This window comes from Episyrphus balteatus, chromosome 2 (assembly GCF_945859705.1).
Source record: "Episyrphus balteatus chromosome 2, idEpiBalt1.1, whole genome shotgun sequence".
Classification (NCBI taxonomy): domain Eukaryota; kingdom Metazoa; phylum Arthropoda; class Insecta; order Diptera; family Syrphidae; genus Episyrphus; species Episyrphus balteatus.
Window position 1 is genome coordinate 13,270,672 of NC_079135.1, and position 21,279 is coordinate 13,291,950.

General features: G+C 29.8%; 1 protein-coding gene across 3 annotated transcripts; it reads right to left on the reverse strand.

Annotated features, from left to right (window-relative positions):
* Positions 1 to 5,643: 5,643 nt before the first annotated feature.
* LOC129910326 (peptidoglycan-recognition protein LA) lies at positions 5,644 to 16,683 on the reverse strand. Of its 3 annotated transcripts, none has more exons than XM_055987662.1 (5): positions 16,208 to 16,683; positions 6,651 to 6,845; positions 6,262 to 6,497; positions 5,988 to 6,194; positions 5,644 to 5,908 (listed from the first exon to the last, which is right to left on the reverse strand). In XM_055987662.1, the coding sequence occupies exons 1-5, from the start codon at positions 16,506 to 16,508 to the stop codon at positions 5,768 to 5,770; spliced, it is 1,080 nt and encodes a 359-aa protein (XP_055843637.1). In that variant the 5' UTR covers positions 16,509 to 16,683; the 3' UTR covers positions 5,644 to 5,767. The 3 variants fall into 3 exon arrangements, with proteins under 3 accessions (XP_055843637.1, XP_055843636.1, XP_055843638.1); XM_055987661.1 differs by having other exon boundaries at positions 16,205 to 16,680; XM_055987663.1 differs by lacking the exon at positions 16,208 to 16,683 and adding an exon at positions 10,142 to 10,869.
* Positions 16,684 to 21,279: the final 4,596 nt, after the last annotated feature.

Here is a 21,279-nt window from a genome sequence, read left to right on the forward strand (position 1 = left end):
TTATCTATCCACATTTATCTATCCACATTTATCTATCCACATTTATCTATCCACATTTATCTATCCACATTTATCGATCCACATTTATCTATCCACATTTATCTATCCACATTTATCGATCCACATTTATCGATCCACATTTATCTATCCACATTTATCCATCGACATTTATCGATCCACATTTATCTATCCACATTTATCGATTCCCATTTATCTATCGACATTTATCTATCGACATTTATCTATCCACATTTTTCCATCCACATTAATCGATCCACATTTATCTATCCACATTTATCGATCCACATTTATCTATCCACATTTATCGATCCACATTTATCTATCCACATTTATCGATTCCCATTTATCCATCGACATTTATCTATCGACATTTATCTATCCACATTTATCTATCCACATTTATCGATCCACATTTATCGATCCACATTTATCTATCCACATTTATCTATCGACATAAATGTGGATCATAAATTTTACTTTTTCCGTGGATCGATAGATAAATGTGGATCGACAAATGTGGATCGATAGATAAATGTGGATCGATAGATAAATGTGGATCGACAAATGTGGATAGATAAATGTGGATCGATAAATGTGGATAGATAAATGGGGATAGATAAATGTGGATCGATAAATGTCGATAGATAAATGTGGATGGATAAATGTGGATAGATAAATGTGGATAGATAAATGTGGATCGATAAATGTCGATAGATAAATGTGGATGGATAAATGTGGATAGATAAATGTGGATAGATAAATGTGGATCGATAAATGTGGATAGATAAATGTCGATAGATAAATGGGAATCGATAAATGTGGATAGATAAATGTCGATAGATAAATGTGGATCGATAAATGTGGATCGATAAATGTCGATAGATAAATGTGGATCGATAAATGTCTATGGATAAATGTGGATAGATAAATGTGGATCGATAAATGTCGATCGATAAATGTGGATAGATAAATGTGGATAGATAAATGGGGATCGATAAATGTGGATAGATAAATGTGGATAGATAAATGTGGATAGATAAATGTGGATCGATAAATGTGGATAGATAAATGTCGATAGATAAATGGGAATCGATAAATGTGGATAGATAAATGTCGATAGATAAATGTGGATAGATAAATGTGGATCGATAAATGTGGATAGATAAATGTGGATCGATAAATGTGGATAGATTAATGTGGATAGATAAATGTGGATCGATAAATGTCGATAGATAAATGTGGATCGATAAATGTGGATAGATAAATGTGGATAGATAAATGTGGATAGATAAATGTGGATCGATAAATGTGGATAGATTAATGTGGATAGATAAATGTGGATCGATAAATGTCGATAGATAAATGTGGATCGATAAATGTGGATAGATAAATGTGGATAGATAAATGTGGATAGATAAATGTGGATCGATAAATGTCGATAGATAAATGTGGATAGATAAATGTGGATCGATAAATGTCGATCGATAAATGTCGATAGATAAATGTGGATAGATAAATGGGGATCGATAAATGTGGATAGATAAATGTGGATAGATAAATGTGGATAGATAAATGTGGATCGATAAATGTGGATAGATAAATGTCGATAGATAAATGGGAATCGATAAATGTGGATAGATAAATGTCGATAGATAAATGTGGATAGATAAATGTGGATAGATAAATGTGGATAGATAAATGTGGATCGATAAATGTCGATAGATAAATGTGGATGGATAAATGTGGATAGATAAATGTGGATAGATAAATGTGGATCGATAAATGTGGATAGATAAATGTCGATAGATAAATGGGAATCGATAAATGTGGATAGATAAATGTCGATAGATAAATGTGGATCGATAAATGTGGATAGATAAATGTGGATCGATAAATGTCTATGGATAAATGTGGATAGATAAATGTGGATCGATAAATGTCGATCGATAAATGTCGATAGATAAATGTGGATAGATAAATGGGGATCGATAAATGTGGATAGATAAATGTGGATCGATAAATGTCTATGGATAAATGTGGATAGATAAATGTGGATCGATAAATGTCGATCGATAAATGTCTATGGATAAATGTGGATAGATAAATGTGGATCGATAAATGTCGATCGATAAATGTCGATAGATAAATGTGGATAGATAAATGTGGATGGATAAATGTGGATAGATAAATGTGGATAGATAAATGTGGATCGATAAATGTGGATAGATAAATGTCGATAGATAAATGGGAATCGATAAATGTGGATAGATAAATGTCGATAGATAAATGTGGATAGATAAATGTGGATCGATAAATGTGGATAGATAAATGTGGATCGATAAATGTGGATAGATAGATGTGGATCGATTAATGTGGATAGATAAATGTGGATCGATTAATGTGGATGGATAAATGTGGATAGATAAATGTCGATAGATAAATGTCGATAGATAAATGTGGATAGATAAATGTGGATAGATAAATGTGGATCGATAAATGTGGATAGATAAATGTCGATAGATAAATGGGAATCGATAAATGTGGATAGATAAATGTCGATAGATAAATGTGGATAGATAAATGTGGATCGATAAATGTGGATAGATAAATGTGGATCGATAAATGTGGATAGATAGATGTGGATCGATTAATGTGGATAGATAAATGTGGATCGATAAATGTCGATAGATAAATGTGGATCGATAAATGTGGATAGATAAATGTGGATAGATAAATGTGGATAGATAAATGTCGATAGATAAATGTGGATCGATAAATGTGGATAGATAAATGTCGATAGATAAATGTGGATAGATAAATGTGGATAGATAAATGTCGATAGATAAATGTCGATGGATTAATTTGAATCGATAAATGTGGATAGATAAATGTGGATCGATAAATGTGGATAGATAAATGTGGATCGATAAATGTGGATAGATAAATGTGGATCGATTAATGTGGATGGATAAATGTGGATAGATAAATGTCGATAGATAAATGTCGATAGATAAATGTCGATAGATAAATGGGAATCTATAAATGTGGATAGATAAATGTGGATCGATAAATGTGGATAGATAAATGTGGATCGATAAATGTCGATAGATAAATGTGGATCGATAAATGTGGATAGATAAATGTGGATAGATAAATGTGGATAGATAAATGTCGATAGATAAATGCGGATAGATAAATGTGGATATATAAATGGGGATCGATAAATGTCGATAGATAAATGTGGATAGATAAATGGGGATCGATAAATGTCGATAGATAAATGTCGATAGATAAATGTGGATAGATAAATGAGGATCGATAAATGTCGATAGATAAATGTGGATAGATAAATATGGATATATAAATGGGGATCGATAAATGTCGATAGATAAATGTGGATATATAAATGGGGATCGATAAATGTGGATAGATAAATGTCGATAGATAAATGTGGATAGATAAATGTGGATAGATAAATGTGGATAGATAAATGTGGATAGATGAATGTGGATAGATAAATGTGGATCGATAAATGTCGATAGATAAATGTGGATAGATAAATGTGGATATATAAATGGGGATCGATAAATGTCGATAGATAAATGTGGATAGATAAAAATGTGGATAGATAAATGGGGATCGATAAATGTCGATAGATAAATGTCGATAGATAAATGTGGATAGATAAATGGGGATCGATAAATGTCGATAGATAAATGAGACATTCATCATGAGATTACATTACATTACATTTATAATGAGACATTTATCTCGAGACATTTATCTCGAGACATTTATCATGAGACATGTATCATGCGAAATTTATCATGAGGCATTTATCTCGAGACATTTATCTCGAGACATTTATCTCGAGACATTTATCATAAGACATTCGTCATTGGACGTGTCTCATGAGAAATGTCTCATTTGAAATTTTTCATAAGACATGTCTCATGGAAGTGCCACATGTTTTCAGAAATAAAAGCAGGAACATAACGAAGCGCTCTTTTGATGAGTTGACAGAAGTAATTAAATAAGAATTTCAAATCCAGAATCTTACTTTAAAGTCAACGTTTACCTATTTCGATGGGTTGAATTTAACAAGGATTTTAGCGTTTTGCAAAATTTAAATTTTTTTTTGCAGATTTTGAAATAACCTAAACCGAAACGAATCGCTTACATTCCCGATTTTGTAGAAAACTAGTCCAGCTGCAAAATCGAGGTTTCAGCATTGCATTTCGGTCTGGTTTACTTCAAATTTTTGCAAAACAGTCCGGAAAACTATACAAAAATGCGTTTGCAAATTTTCGCTTTTCGAACCAATGCACAGTGGGTACCGCCATAGGTCAAAAATAAAAAAAAAAGGGCAAAAAAACTAAAAAAAAACGAATTTTTTGATATTTTTTTCATCATTGTTTCGGCTGTTTCAATTTTTAAAAAACATTATTCTTATAGGGAATTTAATTCTGTACAAAAGTTTTAAATGCAATATATCAAAATTTTGCTCGGCCTATGAGATATATTGAAAAAACCAAAAAAGGGGCTATTCCACCCTTATCTTCAATTTCCACTCTCTCATTTAATAGCACTCCGCGGTTTTATCTTCTCTTATAACCCATTGAACGATTCCTGCAATACAAACCCGTGAACGTCTTAGTTCCTTTCTGAATGACATAATCAATAGCCTAGGATGAAAAAAAAAAAAATTCTGGGGATGCGATACATTTTTCCTCCAATCTCAAAAACTAAAATACTTATAAGCATGTGGTTTTTTTGTTTTCGACTAGAAATTTATAATACCATTGAATTATGTAAAAAACCTTTTATTTAAAAAAATATGGAAAAAAAAAAAATTTTCTAAAATTATGTTTTTGAAATTAAATTTCTCAGAACATATTTGTTCAACCAACTTAAATTAAAAAACTTAGTTCAAGAACAATATTATAGCTTTCGAAAAACATATACAAAACCAAAATGTCTTTTTTCGATGTTTTTTTTGACAATTTTTTCCCCATTCTAAGTTAAAATGCCCTCCCGTGTAAACAAAAATGCTTATAACTCAAAAAAGGAATCAGGTACGATTTTGAAATTTACATATTTAGAATCCTGAAATCAGTCCGAACAATCGTGAATCATCACTTTTGGGGTCCATTTTTGTTAAACCTGCCGCGTCTTCTTCAAGATCACCGTGTAAGGGTAAGGTGCTCGACTGACAGTCAGGTTCCATTTCCGGCATTAACCATTTTTTTTTGACTTTTTGATCAATTTTAAAGGGTTAAAACGTTTACTAAATGTACTGTTGAATTCAAAATCGTAACCTTTTTAATTTTTAAAAAGTGTTATGTATATTTAAATAAAATACAACATCCATTTGGTTTGTTTATAAAATGTTTATTTTTTTTTGTTCCTTACTTCTAACAATACTTAAAAATAATACAAATAAAAATCATAATATTGTGTATGCTTAGGATCAGTCGTTTGGGGTTTTAATAAGAAACTGCCTTTTATATAAATTAATAAAAGCTTACTTTAGAAATAATTTTTCTGAACTCTAAATTATTCAAATTGTTTAATTAAGAAATATGGGCATTTCAATAATATTTCATACAATGAATTTTTAACAAAAAAAAAAAAAATACATTCAATTATTTTTTAAAACTTATTCTAATATTTACAAATTATAATCACGTTTAAAATTTATTCAATGACATTTATATAATAAACTCATTGTATAATCAAGGTTTCTCTACATTGTACCATTCCAAGTCCCTGACATACCAAGTTCAACTCCACAACCCGGATTGCCATCCATTCCGCATGGATACCAGTGTGGAAATTTGATTATCTCCTTATAAACATTTAAACCAGGGCTTCGTGTTGATTTTGTCTAATGAATAGAATTTGAAATGAAATTATTTACGTCAGTAAATTTAAATTTTCTCTCTGATTTCTATATGAATTTTTACCTGATTTTGTGCCACCAATTTATAATCGATTGCCAAGTGCTTATTGGTTATTCCATATGCAAGTAGATACCTTACGGCATCGATTTGTTTCTCATCTGGAATATGACGAATATAATCACCCATGAAGGTGACTGATAGTGAATTATTGGCATATGTATTGGCATAGTCCCAGCCCCGTCCAACGTAAATGTTTCCATCGTTACCAACCTTAAATAGAATGCAAAAAGACATTATAGATTTCTCATGTCCCAAATTGTTTCTAATGAAAACTTACATAGAAATTAGAAGAGATATCAGGCAATCCTTTTTCGGCAATTGAGGAATCTTGAAGGGTTCTCATTTTTATGGAACATTTGTAAATGGTAAAGCATGGAGTTGATTGCACACCAACGTGCGTTATCATCACATAAGGAATTGGATGGCGTAAAGGATGTGTTAGGTTTTTAGCTTGCTCCGATGTACCCCATTGTTCTCTATCGACTACAAGATGTCCATTTCCTAAGTTCGGAACTGAGATACTTAAAATAATATTTTAATTGCAAAAATTTGTAATTTTCATTTGAAAGTAGGTATGTGAATAAAAACAGTGCTGCCACAAAATATATTTACTAACAATTTGGCTTCAATTCTTTTGAAGAATATTTTTTTAATTTTTAAACTTACATGTGCCTGTGTCGTAGTTATTTCCAAATAGAATTTCCCTTTTATCATCATTTCTTCTGTTATGACGTAATTCTAAGTAGGCTATAAATCCAATTATTATAAGAACAATCAGTACAAATGCAAATAGGATTTTAGTTGATGTTGATATTGTTTGAATTGAGGTTGCAGTGGCTGTGTGACGATTATTTGTGATACCTGTAAAGAAGACAAAGATAAAACAGTTAATTAAGTTTTGGCAAACATTTCATAACACAAGTTTTTTGATCAGAATCAGAATGCAAATAATAAATTGATTAAATTAATTCTTTCCTGTACTGGAAAATATGCAATTTCTTAAGCACACTGAAAATATTTTTCTTAATCTATAGTGTAAATGAGATTTGGAGAGCACTAAAAAAATAAAAATAGCAGTTATTACTAATATGTTTTATTTAACCTCATTAACCCTCTGTCGGTACACGGGTGCGAATTTGGCAGGACAAAAATAAAAAAACTACGATTTTTCAAAAAAGTGGTCACAAAAAAGTATCTTTATAAGGGTGAAAATATTTTTTTTCGGAATTGTGAATACAATATTCGAATTCCTCGTAATATTCTACATCAATTTCATACTTGATTCTCTATAAAATATTGTGACCGAAAAAAGTTCTAGCGACATGAAAAAGTATAAATCAAATTCGCACCCGTGTGCCTATCACGTCACAAAAAAGAGGTGGGCCTACAGAGGGTTAAAAGAAACGTAATTTTTAAACGTTTGTGAAAAAATAATGAATGACTTTTTTTTATTTCCGACCAAAAGTTATATTTGAACTTGCCCCATTTTAGTGCAAGTCCTCAATTGTGGGCTCATCACTTGTATGAACAATATGCAAGAGCCGATCTTTTTTTCTCAAGTTACCCAGGTCAAATATAGGAATTTCCAAATACAAAATACATACACAAAATACATACATATTTATATAACAATCTGGCGTTTTCTTTCTCAAAATACAATATTGCAGGACCGACAAATTGTTAAATTTTTTTTTCCCTATATTGTAACATTCAGTCGATTATACCATAAATATATGTATCTAAGCTTCCTAAAGCAGAGTTTAAAACATTTTACTGTTTAACCCTCTGTCAGCACACGTTTGCGAATTTGGCAGGGCAAAAATAAAAAGTGATCACAAAAAAGTGTCTTTATAAGGGTGAAAATACATTTTTGTGGGATTGTGAATATAATATTCGAATTCCTCAGAAAATTCTACATCAATTTCATACATGATTCTCTATAAAATAGTGAGACCGAAAGAAGTTCTAGCGAATTGAAAAATTATAAACCAAATTCGCAAAGAAGAGGTGCGCCTACAGAGGGTTAAAGTACAAAATATATTCAGTTCACATTAACTGTTGAATAATTTTGACGGCGTGCACAGAAAATGTTACAGCATGGTGCATGAAACAATACTTTAACACGAGTTTGTTTTTATTGCTAAAAACAACTTTGCGAACCTAACTACAAAACGTAATTGAATGGGTTTGGTTTGATATGATGATGACGTCATATGTATCCACTTTTCCAAAAACCCAACTTTTAGCATTCTTCTTCATATTCTTAAAAAATATTAAATTTTCATTAACTAAAGTAATCAACTAATGCCTGATGATCACTAAACATGATTACTAAACGAAAATCGGAGGTTTTGTTTTGATCACCAATATAATTATCCTGTCACAATACAGGCTTTCAATGAAAACATAGACTATAGCTGTGTTTTTTTGGCATTTCTATCCGTATCCGCAGTTGGCGTTTACACGCCTTACAAAAACAAGACGCAGCTGCCGATAAGAATAGAAGCTAAAACAAGGTGTTATCTAGAAGCTTATACTTAAAAAGAATTGTTTAAATAATTTTTGATTTATCACTGAGCGATAATTGCTTAGGTATGATTGATGATTCATCTCATATTTTATAAACTCTACGTCTACATACATTTCAACTGGATTCATCTTTCGCCAAACAGACTTCTCTTAAAAAAAAAGTTAAACCAAACTACAGAAATGTTTTTTTTTTTTAGAATAGGTCTCTTATTTTCTTATATCAACTTAGTTTTCTTAGTTAAAAAAGGAATGATATTGATCGTTGTGCAACAATCTTTGATTTAATAAGGAATCAAAAGAGACCTTACTACAAATTCACGAAAAACATAAAACAATCATGAACCCACAAGCTTAAGGCTAACATATCCACAAAATCATTTATTAGCATTGAAAAGGTTAAGCCAGTTAAAATATTTGTCGTCTGGTAAATTTTAAAAATTTTGCAATTTATATTGGAATTATCCCCTTCCTTTGAAAACAAACATCAACTTCAATAAATTCTTCATATGTACATACATAAAACTATAAGTAAACACACAAAAACTTTGCACATATTGAAATAAAAATAAATTGCACTAATGTGTCGCACTTACTGGCTGTTCGGAATTATATTATATAAGAATTTTAATTAAATATCTATTATAAGAAATTTGATAAGAAATATCAAACATTTTTAAAATACATAATCAAAAAAAAGACATTTACATACATAGATGTTTATGATATCCAAAAATGAACAGTAGTTGTAAGATAATTTGCTAAAATAGTTTTATAAAGCATAAATTTTAGTGCATACAAAATTTCAAACGTTAAAAGAATTTTTTCTCCATTCTTAAGAACAAAACAAAAATTGTGAATTTTGTAAATTTTTTTATTAAAATCTCTTGAGTTGTTTTCAAGAAAGTGAGAAATTACAAAAGTGGTTTTAATTCGGGCCAGCATATTCTGCGATACCCAACTTTTTAACATCATCGTAATGAATGTGTCATGGTAATCTTGAGCTCAATTTTTTTACAAATCCTTAACTAGCCCTATAATAGTTCCTATATCATAAGTTAAAAAAACGCAGACAAAACTACTTATTACCACAAAGAACTGCTGATGTCAGATCAAGTCTCCCTTTTTTTTTAGTCAAGTAAATAAAAACTTAAGTAAACTTGGGTGTGTATGTAGACTGTAAACATGAATCATTTTGTGAGAGTATTAAACATTTTCTTTATTATTATTATTATCAACAATCCAGGGATGACTTTTATTTTCATATACAATATTGATGTTTAAAAAAAAACAGCTAGATTTCTTATAACCTTGCATATGAATCACAATCAATATTTACTGGAAAAAGAACATTAGAAATTTATATTTTTAACTACAAGTAATAAATGAATAATAATAATTGTTTTTAGTTTTTTTATCTCCAGCAAACTCGTTTACTTTACATACAGAAAGTCCTCTGGGTAGTAGATTAATACATAATGTATGCATATATAAAACCACCCTTAGGTATACAAAAACTTGATTACAATTGGCTTTCAAGTATTATCTTAATGACTGATTTTAGAATTATTTTTAGCTTTTTGTGGGGTTTAAATAATTTAAAAAAATATTTAATTACTAAATACACATACGTTCTCTTGGTGGAGGCTGTGGGCTCCTGTTACGTTGATTATTTCGCCTTTTCTCCGAATTGACTTTTAACAAAAGCTTCATTTCAAAAAGTATCTTTCATACAATTTTTAATACACAACACGATTTTTATAATTTCTTTTGTTTATTATTTTTAGAATTCAATAAATAAGTTGAAAGAAACCGAAACGCCTTTTTGCAAAAAATGTCAACAACAAAACACCTTTACCCGTTTTGATCAATTTTATTCTTAGTCAAGGAATTTTTTTTTTAACAAACATAAAAACTTGTTATCCAACTCGAAAAAAGCGACACACAGACTTATTTAAGTCAATTAATTGTTGACTCAAATATATCTACTCACAAAAATGATGTGAGTTAATTTGTACAACACTTAATTTACACTGCCACGATTTAACTTAAGTACAGATGCTTTAAATCAGTCATAGCTTGTCTGTTCTTAAATTTTTATTTAACGTCATAATTCCGACGCAATTCTAAATTATTTTTTGGACTTTCCAAAATTTTATTATGGTCACTTTAAAAAGGAAAAGAACATGATGTCTGAGGAATTCTTAAAAAAATCTTCGCGAGTTCAAAAAATTAGTTTTGTTCTTTATAGGAGCAAAAATGATTAGTAATATGATGTGTTCGCGCGGCGCACCACGATAATGTGTGCCATATAAGCTCGATTCGTAGTCGTATACTGTGCAATCGTAAATGAGGTGAATCGTGGTTGACTACTACAATATACTTTTATTACTTTTGTATTTTTTTTTTACTTTTTTTTTTGTAGTGAAGGCAAGAGGGAGTAGAACTTAATCTGTTTGACGAGCTTAATGATCCACGAATTGTGACAGTGACGACACTTTTTTGTTGGTTACGTGACTGGGATATCAAATTTTAATTTGAGTTTTGAAAGTTCAATTTTCTTCGGTCTCTAAATTCGATTTAAAATTTTGTATCTTTTGCAAACTTATGACGAACATTAGTTTTTTGGAAAAAAAGAATGAAAAGTGTTAGCAGTTTATCTAAGGCTCAAAAAATTTGAAGGTTAAACCCTCTTAAAGCGACTTGATAAGATCATTAAAATCAGATTTCTTAATCTTGACACAGCTTAAGGGGGGAAATCCCTCTGGACGACGGGTTTTTCAAGATTTTTTTTTGGAATACTGAAAGCATTAATTAAAGTTTGGAAAAATACATGATATTATTGACATCATGAAGTGTTAATACAATTTTTTTGAAGTAATAAAAAAACAAAATGGCGGCTCTACAGCCGTTTAAAGTTGATGCCTCGCATTTGCGCCGTGCAATGCCCAGGTATAGTTAATTATTTATAATCAAAGGAGAATTTTTTTTCCATTAAAATATATTTATACGCATTGCATGAACCTAAGTTTTGAAAAAAAAAGTGTAAAATAAAAATTAGAGACCAAAATAACGAAAAAACACAATGTTTTTTTATAAACAAATTGTTAAAAAAAAATATTTATTGTGAAAATTATATTAAACTTTTAGGTTCATGCAATGACCAATGAGTTAACGAGTAATTTGCACTTTATTTTAAGTCGATAGCTTCATTAGTTTTTGAGTTACGTTGCACGGCGCGGAAAAAAACGTGTTTCGAGAAAAATTCGTTTAAAGTTTTCATTTTTGTACTGTGGTAGGCTCGGAACCCATGGGTTTCAGGACTATCTGGGGACTTTTGAGGCTTCATTTGAGGCTAACACCACTAAAATAGTTTCTTCGGTTGATAAATGATTTTTAGGCAAAAAATTAATAATGAAAAAATAAAAAAATTCCAGAGGGTTTTCCCCCCTTAAGAATTTCGGAAGACCTCAATATAACATTGTTAAAAAAGTGATCAAATTATCTTTGCCTATGTTATAACTTTCGATCATTCTTCGTGAATGAAATCAATACTCTCAATATTAAATTAACTTAACCTCAAAGTTATCAATCTGCTTGTAATTTAATTGTTAGGTCAAATCATTTAAGGGAGACAAAATATGTATTAAATTATACTCATTTGTAATTGAGTGATTATTTATTACTATTTTTTTTTTTTTTTTTTCAATTTTATAAATAGCTTTAGATTTATTTTTAGTTTCTAGACTTATTACCCACATTAAGTTTCACTCACTCACAGAATATTTTATTGTAAATTAATAATTCAAACAGCAGCTTGTTGGAAATAATATAGGAAGCGATACAATGATGTCCCATTTGTACGCATTCAGTTTTTTTTTTTTTTTGTATTTTGTTTTCCGGATATGTACACTTAAAATCAATTAAGTAAACAGAACAAATAATAGTTACCTATACACAAAGTACAATTGATAAGACCTTATACATACAATCACAGATGTCAAGAAAGAAAAGTGATGACAGTCAGTGAGTATATAGAATTGTTCAATTTGATAAAGGTTGCTGAACTTTTCTTGAGAAAAATTGCATTGAAAAATTAGTTGTCTAGTATTGTATGCATTAAATTTAATCAAAAATGATAATGTACTTTAAAATATTATATTGTAGGTGATAAAGGAAAACAAAAAATCGGCACAACGTATGTGTTCATACAATTTTTTTAAATTGATTAATTAAAATTTACCATAAATATTGGGCGAGTTCTAATTATATTTTTACCGACTTCCTAAAAGAAGGAGGTATTCAGTTCGTCTGTATTTTTTTTTTTTTATATTTGTTACCGCATAACTTTGTACTAAGTTAACCAATTTTGATAATTCTTTTTGTATTGGAAAGCTGGTGCCTGCAGTGTGGTCCCATTTCAATTTCGTCCAGTTATATTAATAGAAACCATGAGAAAAACCAAAAAAAAAAACAGTTTTGATCCATGAAAGTCGGTTTTGTTTTTTTTTTTTTGATAAAAATGATTATTAAATTTAGAATTTTGTTCCAATTTTTATTTTGCTATTTTTTACTGTTCTACTTTGTTTGCCACATCTTCAGTTTTATCATAGTATGTTTTATGTGTTTACGTTTTTTCCTAAGGTTATGTCTTAGCAAACTTGCATTGACCAATTTGTTAGTAATACGCAAAATTAAATAGAATTGTGGTTTGTATAGGTGCAAAAAAATATTTAAAAAGTACGTATACGCCCGAGTGACCAAATTAATTATATTCGTTTTCAGCGTTTTTTATCTCTTTGAGTTGATATAGAGTTTTGCAAATGTATAACCGCACCATGAAAAATTCAATTATTTAAGAATTAATTTTACTTTGATATTTGTAGCTAGTTTTCGTTAAAAAATAGAATTGGAGATAACAATCAGAAATGGTACAACGTTGGTAGAAAATGCAAAAAAAAAATAGGTACCACTATTCTGTCTTTCTGTCTGTCGCTCTGTCAGTCTGTCTGATGTACCTATATAGAAACAAAGATTTGTAAGATTCTCCATGGACAAAATTGGTATTATATTTTTAAGTACAAAATTAACGGTTCCTGAAAAAAAATCTTTCTTTTCGTGATTCTAGAGAAAAAAAAAATATTTTTTAAAACGTTATCAACGGTACCTACCTGCGGTAGAACCGTTTTCTTCATTTTTGACTTTTAAACGCTTCCTTAACGACTCAACTGTTTTCATAAAATTAAAAATAAGTAGCTGAAATACTATTTTTTGCAAAAAAGTATTAAAAAATTTTGTAAAGATTAAATTAAAATTACTTTTTAATGAATGTTCGCTTTGAAAGTCTTGACATACTCGTAACTACAAGAGCAAGTACGTGTGACTAAGTCGTTCATTTAATTAAGTACGTTGTTACAATATATTCCAGCAGTGTAAAACCAATTTCGCAGTTTCGAAAGAAATATGCTAACCGTGTAGTACGCAAAAAAACGCGTACTACACGGTTAGCACGGTGCATTTTATGCAAAAAGTTTCTAAAAATTAGTTAAAGTGTTTATCGAGTCCATGCCACCAAATTATCGTAGTTTAATTTTGAATTAATAACAACAAAGAATCGTATTTTTGCAACACTAAGAACGAATAAGATATATATTTTTGTGTGTTAATTTTATCAACAATTGTTCAAAAAAACATTAAAATCAAAATTGTCTCCAATAAGTCTAAGAATGAAAGATAATTAAGATTTTACTATAACCAAAAACATCGTAAGCGTCATGTTGCTTACGATAATTTGGCGGGAAGGGCTCGAAGACCTTAGTCCAATTATTTATTATCAAATGAAAGGTAATAAAGCCAAACTGAGAATTAAGCCTAATTCTCTTTTAAAAACTTAAAAATACCAAATTTTTGGCTTATTTCATTTCATCACCAATATTTTAATTAAAATTGTTGTGAATAATGAAATAAATCAGATTTGTGATTATTCTAACATTAAAACTTTTGGATTTTTAAAAAACATTAAATTTTGTTTCCAAACTTTTTTTTGTAAACTTTTTTTTTAAGTGTTGGTTAATATTTTCTTAAAAATTGCATACCACCATTTTTCTGAAAAATGTTTTAAAATTTTAATATTGTACATATGTACCTAGGTTCATATGTACAAAAGATATTAAAAGTTACTGATTTAAAAAAAACTGCTTAAATGATTTTCAATTTTTTATTTAAAAAAATTCCTTTTTATACAAGAAACCTAATAGCATGCTTATTTTGTGGTCAAAATCATTTGACCCGGTAATAATAAAAAGAAATTTTATATATTTTTTCGTTTCTTATCGAATTCCTTTTAAATCGCGGCAATATCTTGCTGAAAGCAATGATAAAATTAACAATATTGCCTTAAAAGTTCTGCCAAGTTTTACATAGCTACGGCCACTACGCTAAAATTAACATAAGATTAAAATTAAAACAAAAATAAATTGACTTGTGGCACAATGGCCTTAACAAGGACTAAGAACAACAATACTAATAGCCTGTTTTCACTACAGCCTAAATGAGACAATTTCGCAAATTAGCTCATTTCGAATTTCGAAATGATATATTGTAATTTGCGATAGTTTTGTTATAATTTAGTACATATGGCCGAAGAAATTTCAACTTGGCTTTATTTTGGGAAAATATAGTCAGGTTAACCAAACAAGATTGTGTTGGTATAAGCACTGAAGTAACTTGATCATGTATTTTTTATTGGTCTTCAAAGTTCTTTAAAATGCTTTTTTAAAAACGAAAACTATTGTTAGGCAGGCACAATTTCCCACCGGTATACTATTTTGAAGAGGACATTAGAATTATCTTTTACTAAAATAAAATTTTTAAATATTCTTTTATTTGATTTATAAAGTTAAGGTTTACATATCAAAGACATCGGATAATACCTTTTTTTAAAACATATAATGTTAGATTTTCTGGAGATAAAACTGAACAAATATATGTAACTCCATAATAATTTATATTCATCTTAAACAAGACAACTTGTTGCAATTTAAGAGAAATTACATGTGATTAATAGCACTTTGTTAAAATGCAAATGATAGGTGACAGAAGAGAGCAAAATAGTGTTTTGTAAAAACAAAACAAACAAAAAAACATGAGAATTTTAATACCTGGTTATTGGTTATAAGCTCTGTGAGAACAGGTATACAACAATTAAATCCAAAGCTTTAGTTTAAACAAACTTAAAAGCTTCTAAAATCACAGTGTTAAAGTTGTTTTCTTGTTTTTTTTTTTTAATTTTTTTAAGTAGAATTCATAAGTCGGATATAATTAAAATTATAATTAAGCAATGGAAAATATTATTAATAAGCTTTTAATTTAAGCCCTTAATAATTGTAATAAGATGAGAGTTAAAAAGAATGAAGCTTTTTACAAAAAATCATTTTTATTTGAGGTGATCAAATTTAAATTTAATCACTGAATCACTACATATTTTGAATACATCACCTTGAATGGTACAAGGTCAATCTCTATCATCAAATCTAAAGTAATGTGCGATGATCATGGCAATTTTATATCTTTTGTGCAAACAAATGATCGAATAAGTAAACAAATTTACTTCCACCGACCGATCAAATAGTTTTGTGTTTCTAAATTTAAAATCACATTCCCGTGTAAACACTTAAAAATTCTTTAATACCCACCACCACCACCATTTGCTTGCATAGATCTAGCTTCAACTGTAGCATCCATATACTGATAAATGGTAACTGGTCCTTGATATTGGGTCATTGGACCGATCACGACGTCACTCGAATTTGACAAATTGATAACACTTGATGGCTGTATGGCAGGATTGGCAAAGAGATTTTGTGGAGTAGCAACATTTCCTGCAGTTGCTGACGCTCCTCCTGCCGTATTAGCTGAATTAGTTGCACCGCGATTTTGTAAGCTCATCAGGGCATTACTTGCCGCGGAGGACATTGGATGCATATTCTGGTCGTACATGTTTTTATCAACTTTTTAACGCGTCCTTACTTCACAAGTAAAGTTCTCAAAAAAATAACAAACTTCCTCAGGAGGAGTTATAAAGTATCGTCCGACTCGATATCAATTTAGATACACACTGAGAAGTCTCATGGAGCAAACAACTTTACCAGCTTTATAGGGAATTCCACAAACAGCCGGAATTTTACTTGACTCGCTCAATTATCATCATTCGACGACGATACGCAAAAGAGCTTTGACGACTTGTGAGCAGAGCTATGGTAAGATAAACAAAAGTGCATTTTCTGAAGAGTGCAAAATATTGATGGAGAAATGACTTGGATTAGGTCGAAGCACGACAAGCTGATTCTTAGAATTTGTTAACGATATAGCGATATCTAGATATTTTTCTTGGAATTCAATATCAGCGCGAGCTTTTGGAATATCTTATTGGGTGTGAATATATCGAATGTAGAGATGTTATTTGTTTTGAAAATGACCAAATGACCAGGTTTGAAAATGTAAACAAGCTTTTTTTCAAGCAAAATAGACAGGTAAGAAATTACATCTCAAGACTTTCGTAACATCAAATATTTGAATTTGCGTAGAAAAATGAAGCGTTGAATTGATAAATATAAATTTTTTAACAATGTTAAAAGTGTTAAATGGATCATTTAAATTGTGTTATGAAACGACATCATAAACAAAAGTAAATTATGAACTCGGTATTATCGCACATGACCACTCTTACAGTTGAGTTATCAATTTCTTGATAAATTATTAAAAATGCATACAATATAAAACAAGTTTCAAAACTACAATTGCATTGAGGTCACTATGATTGAAAAGTTGATGCAAATATTGTGGTTTTATTATAGATAAAGTAGTTTTAATAACATTAAGCTGAACTGTTCACAAGATACTACAATTTAAAAGCTGGGAAAACCCAGTAGATACAGTCAGAGTCAATAAAAAGTTCACATTTAACATTTTGACTTAAATCGTTCGTTTTGTATTCTACTCTATCAGGTGTATGAGCTAAATTTTTTTTTATGAAAAATAGGTCCTTAAAAAGTAAAGGAAACAGATTAAAAGAATTAATCAAAATAACTTTAAACTCCACGAAACTTAAATGGATGCTATTATGGAAACATCTAGCTGAGCTATCCAAACAAAATTAGGTGTTTTAATCCTCTTTAGAAGTCAATTCTTAAATGTAAATGTAGGCAGTTTTATGACGCTGACTGTAATTATTTTAATAATAAAAAAATGACGTAATTTTTAAGCTGTGGAGTGTTGTTTTGAAAAGATAAGAGAGGTTCATGAGGTCATTCCAAAAGAGCAATTTAATTCGATACCATATAGGCAGGTATATTTGCATCTATTTTTTAAATGTCGCGTTCAAAAACGCCAATTAAAATATTAAAAAAAATTAATACTGATTGTGTAAGGGTCGTTTATAAAAGTCCTGTCCTTGCAGATTTTGAATTTTCTTGTGAGTATTTGTTAACACTTTTAAAACAAATTTTAATATTCAAAAGGTTAAACTAAGCCATGGAATTTAGACATGAAAGAAAGGGCCTTTACCCGGAAAAAAATACTATACAGCATTTTTATTGGTGTTCCAAAGAATCCCATTTGGGGTTTGACCAATATCATCAAAAAAATGCAGTTTAAGGTTGAGCTTTATCTCTTAAACTACATAATTGATCTTGAGAGATTATTTAAATGCCAGAACAAATTTATTTGTATGCAAAATCTAACAAAATTAAAACCAAATTTATACGTCAATTCCAAGTGACTATAAAAGTTCTTTTAAAGAAATTACTGTATTCAGTGCAACAGGTACATATTTTCATAAAACCCACTTCCCATTGTGGTACTGTGATGAAACTCTACATGAACGTTTTATTTGAAATAAGAACCAAAAGAGTGCATCGGAATATTTTTGGTGAAAGTTTGTTGTTTTTACGGGAGAAAGAACGTTGTGCAACAAGTACCAAAACACCCTGTTAAAATAATGGTAGGTTTAAAAAAAATTAGTTAAAATATTTCTATGGTCAAGAATAAAAAAGATCATGGGTGAAAGGATGTTTTTTTCAATTAAACTGAAAAAATTGTTTGTTGAAAAAGAGTAGGTACCTATTAAACAAAAAATTGAGCTTTCCGCATATTTTTGACAATTTAACAGACTGGAAGTAGAAAACAACTATCAAAAAAAAGTTTGAAATTTTTCATTTTTGCACTTTTTTTGCAGTTTTTTTTTACTTTTTAACCCTTACCGCATGTATTCATAAAATACCCAAACTTTTTAAGAAAAATTTTTAGTTAGTTCATACGAAAATGTCAAGTTTTGACAATTTGGCGACCAATGTCAGTTTGGAAGATATTGCCTTTTTATGTGAACTGTGGAATCTGCGCACAAATCGGTTTTAATTCTTAGGGCCAGTTGTACAAAAATTTAATCCGTGGATCAGTAGCTTTTATCTTCCGAAATCGGTAGTAAAGATGAGGTTTAGCACTTGTTCAAGGTCCATATATGTAAAAATAGCCACATGCATGCTTGAACCGAGGTTGACCCGCAGCTAATCCACCGAAATCGGCGGGTTAAATTCCTGAACCAAGGCTGATCCATGTTTGTACAACTGGCACTTAGGTATAGATAATTTTATATTGGAGCTAAATTTATTTCGATCTGTGTACTAGGCTTCAAGTGATCTAGAAGAAATACTTCAAATACTGTTTTAAAAAAAGTTTTTAGTAATATAAGTTATGCCGATTTTTCACGAGTCAAGTCACACAACCCTACAAACAATTTTGCTTTTATAAAGCTTTATAGAAGCAAAATTGTTAGTTGGGAATAGCCGTTTTTTATTATACCACTTGATCCATACAGATCATTAATTGATGCGTATTACAACAACTACATGAGATCTTTCTTTTCATCAGGATCACGAATCGTGATCTTGCTTTTCATCAGGATCGCAAATCGTGATCTTGCTTTCTTGCATCAGGATCACAAATCGTGATCCTGATGAAAAGCAAGATCTCTTGTAGTTGATGTAATACGCGTTAATTAATGATCTATATGGATCAAGTGGAATAATAAAAACGGCTAATATGTCGCACGGCTAATGTCGACTAGAATTTTTCTATGGGGATTGTAACTTTAGTGCCAGTTGTACAAACGCGGGTCAGCCCTGGTTCAGGAATTTTACCCGCCGATTTCGGAGGATTAGCTGCGGATCAACCTCGGTTCAAGCATGCACGGAGAAAAATGAATCTAGTATTTTATACTCCATATGACTAGTAAGGTAATTAAAGTAAAAAGCCCTAGATTTTGAGTAAAATTTACCTCACGTATTGAACATTTCTTGGATCAGTAAAGTAATTTTTACAAGAAAATTATGGTGAACAAAATAAAGTAGTATATACCTTACGAGTAGCAATATTTTCTTTACGTAGAGTCAAATATACCTTCAACCAAAAAAGTGTATGAATCTTTTCACTTTAAGATTCTAGTAAAACATATTTTACAAATTTAGCTATTCTTTGAATAAGTTTTACCTTACACTAAAGTAATAATAATACTGAATTCTAGGAATTTTCCCCAATAGAGATCAGTGCCCTCGATACACAGAAAAAACTCTTAAAGCTGTCATTGAAAAGTGCGCCATTTGTTCTCCATTTGTGTTTAATTTTTATTTTTTGTCAAAGCTTTTAGGTGACGAGTGCGGGATAATTACATTAATTCATAAAGAATTTGCAAACAATTGGATCAAATAAAGTCAATTTAATTTTTGTTGATGATATTTGTCTAAATAAAATTGTATGCATTTATCTTACAAAAATTAATTAAAATAAAAAAAGGTGATTTTTGTAATTATTGAAAAATATAACAGGGTCATACGTTACTTACTTCTAAATAGCTTTGAGGATTAAGTACGTGTTACCTATAGTTATGCTTTTCAATAATTACAAAAATCAACTTTTTTATGTTAATTTTTGTAAGATAAATGCATACAATTTTATTTAGAAAAATGTCATCAATAAAAATGAAATTGACTCTATTTGATCCAATCTGTAACTAAATTATATACCCTCCATAGAGAAGTTCAATTTACTTTAAAAATCAGTATTTTCAGCCTTATAGTAAGATTAAATATGTACCTAACTTTCTAGTAATTTCTATTAGAAATTCATACAAAAAAGGCTTTACTGTAAAGTTAATCATAAGCTATAAATTTACTAGAAAAGTAAGGTAAATTCCATTTTATTGGGGAGTCATCCCTATTTAAACTTTACATTAAAGTTAAATATACCAGAAATAAGGTGGTTCATACCTTATTTTTTCTCCGTGTGGATGTGGCTATTTTTACATATATGAACCTTGAACAAGTGCCAAACATCAACTTTACTACCGATTTCAAGAGATAAAACTTGCTGATCCACGGGTTAAATATTTGTACAACTGGCCCTTAGTCACACGATTCGTCTAACGTCGAAAAATCGACTCGTAAAAATTCGGCATTAATTTATACGGAGATTGATTAAAAGACTATCTTTTACAAACTAATTACATAATAAGAGGTATTCATCATGCAACGGTGTAAAATTTGAGTAAATCTGTTAAATTGGTAAACGTGGTAAACAAAATATCAAATCCATAAAAAATTTTGACACATTTACCACTTTACCACGTTTACCAGTTTTACACAGATTTTACACCGTTTCATGAAAGCACATTTCACTCTTTTTATGTTAGAGGTCATGTGTCAATTCGTTTAAATTA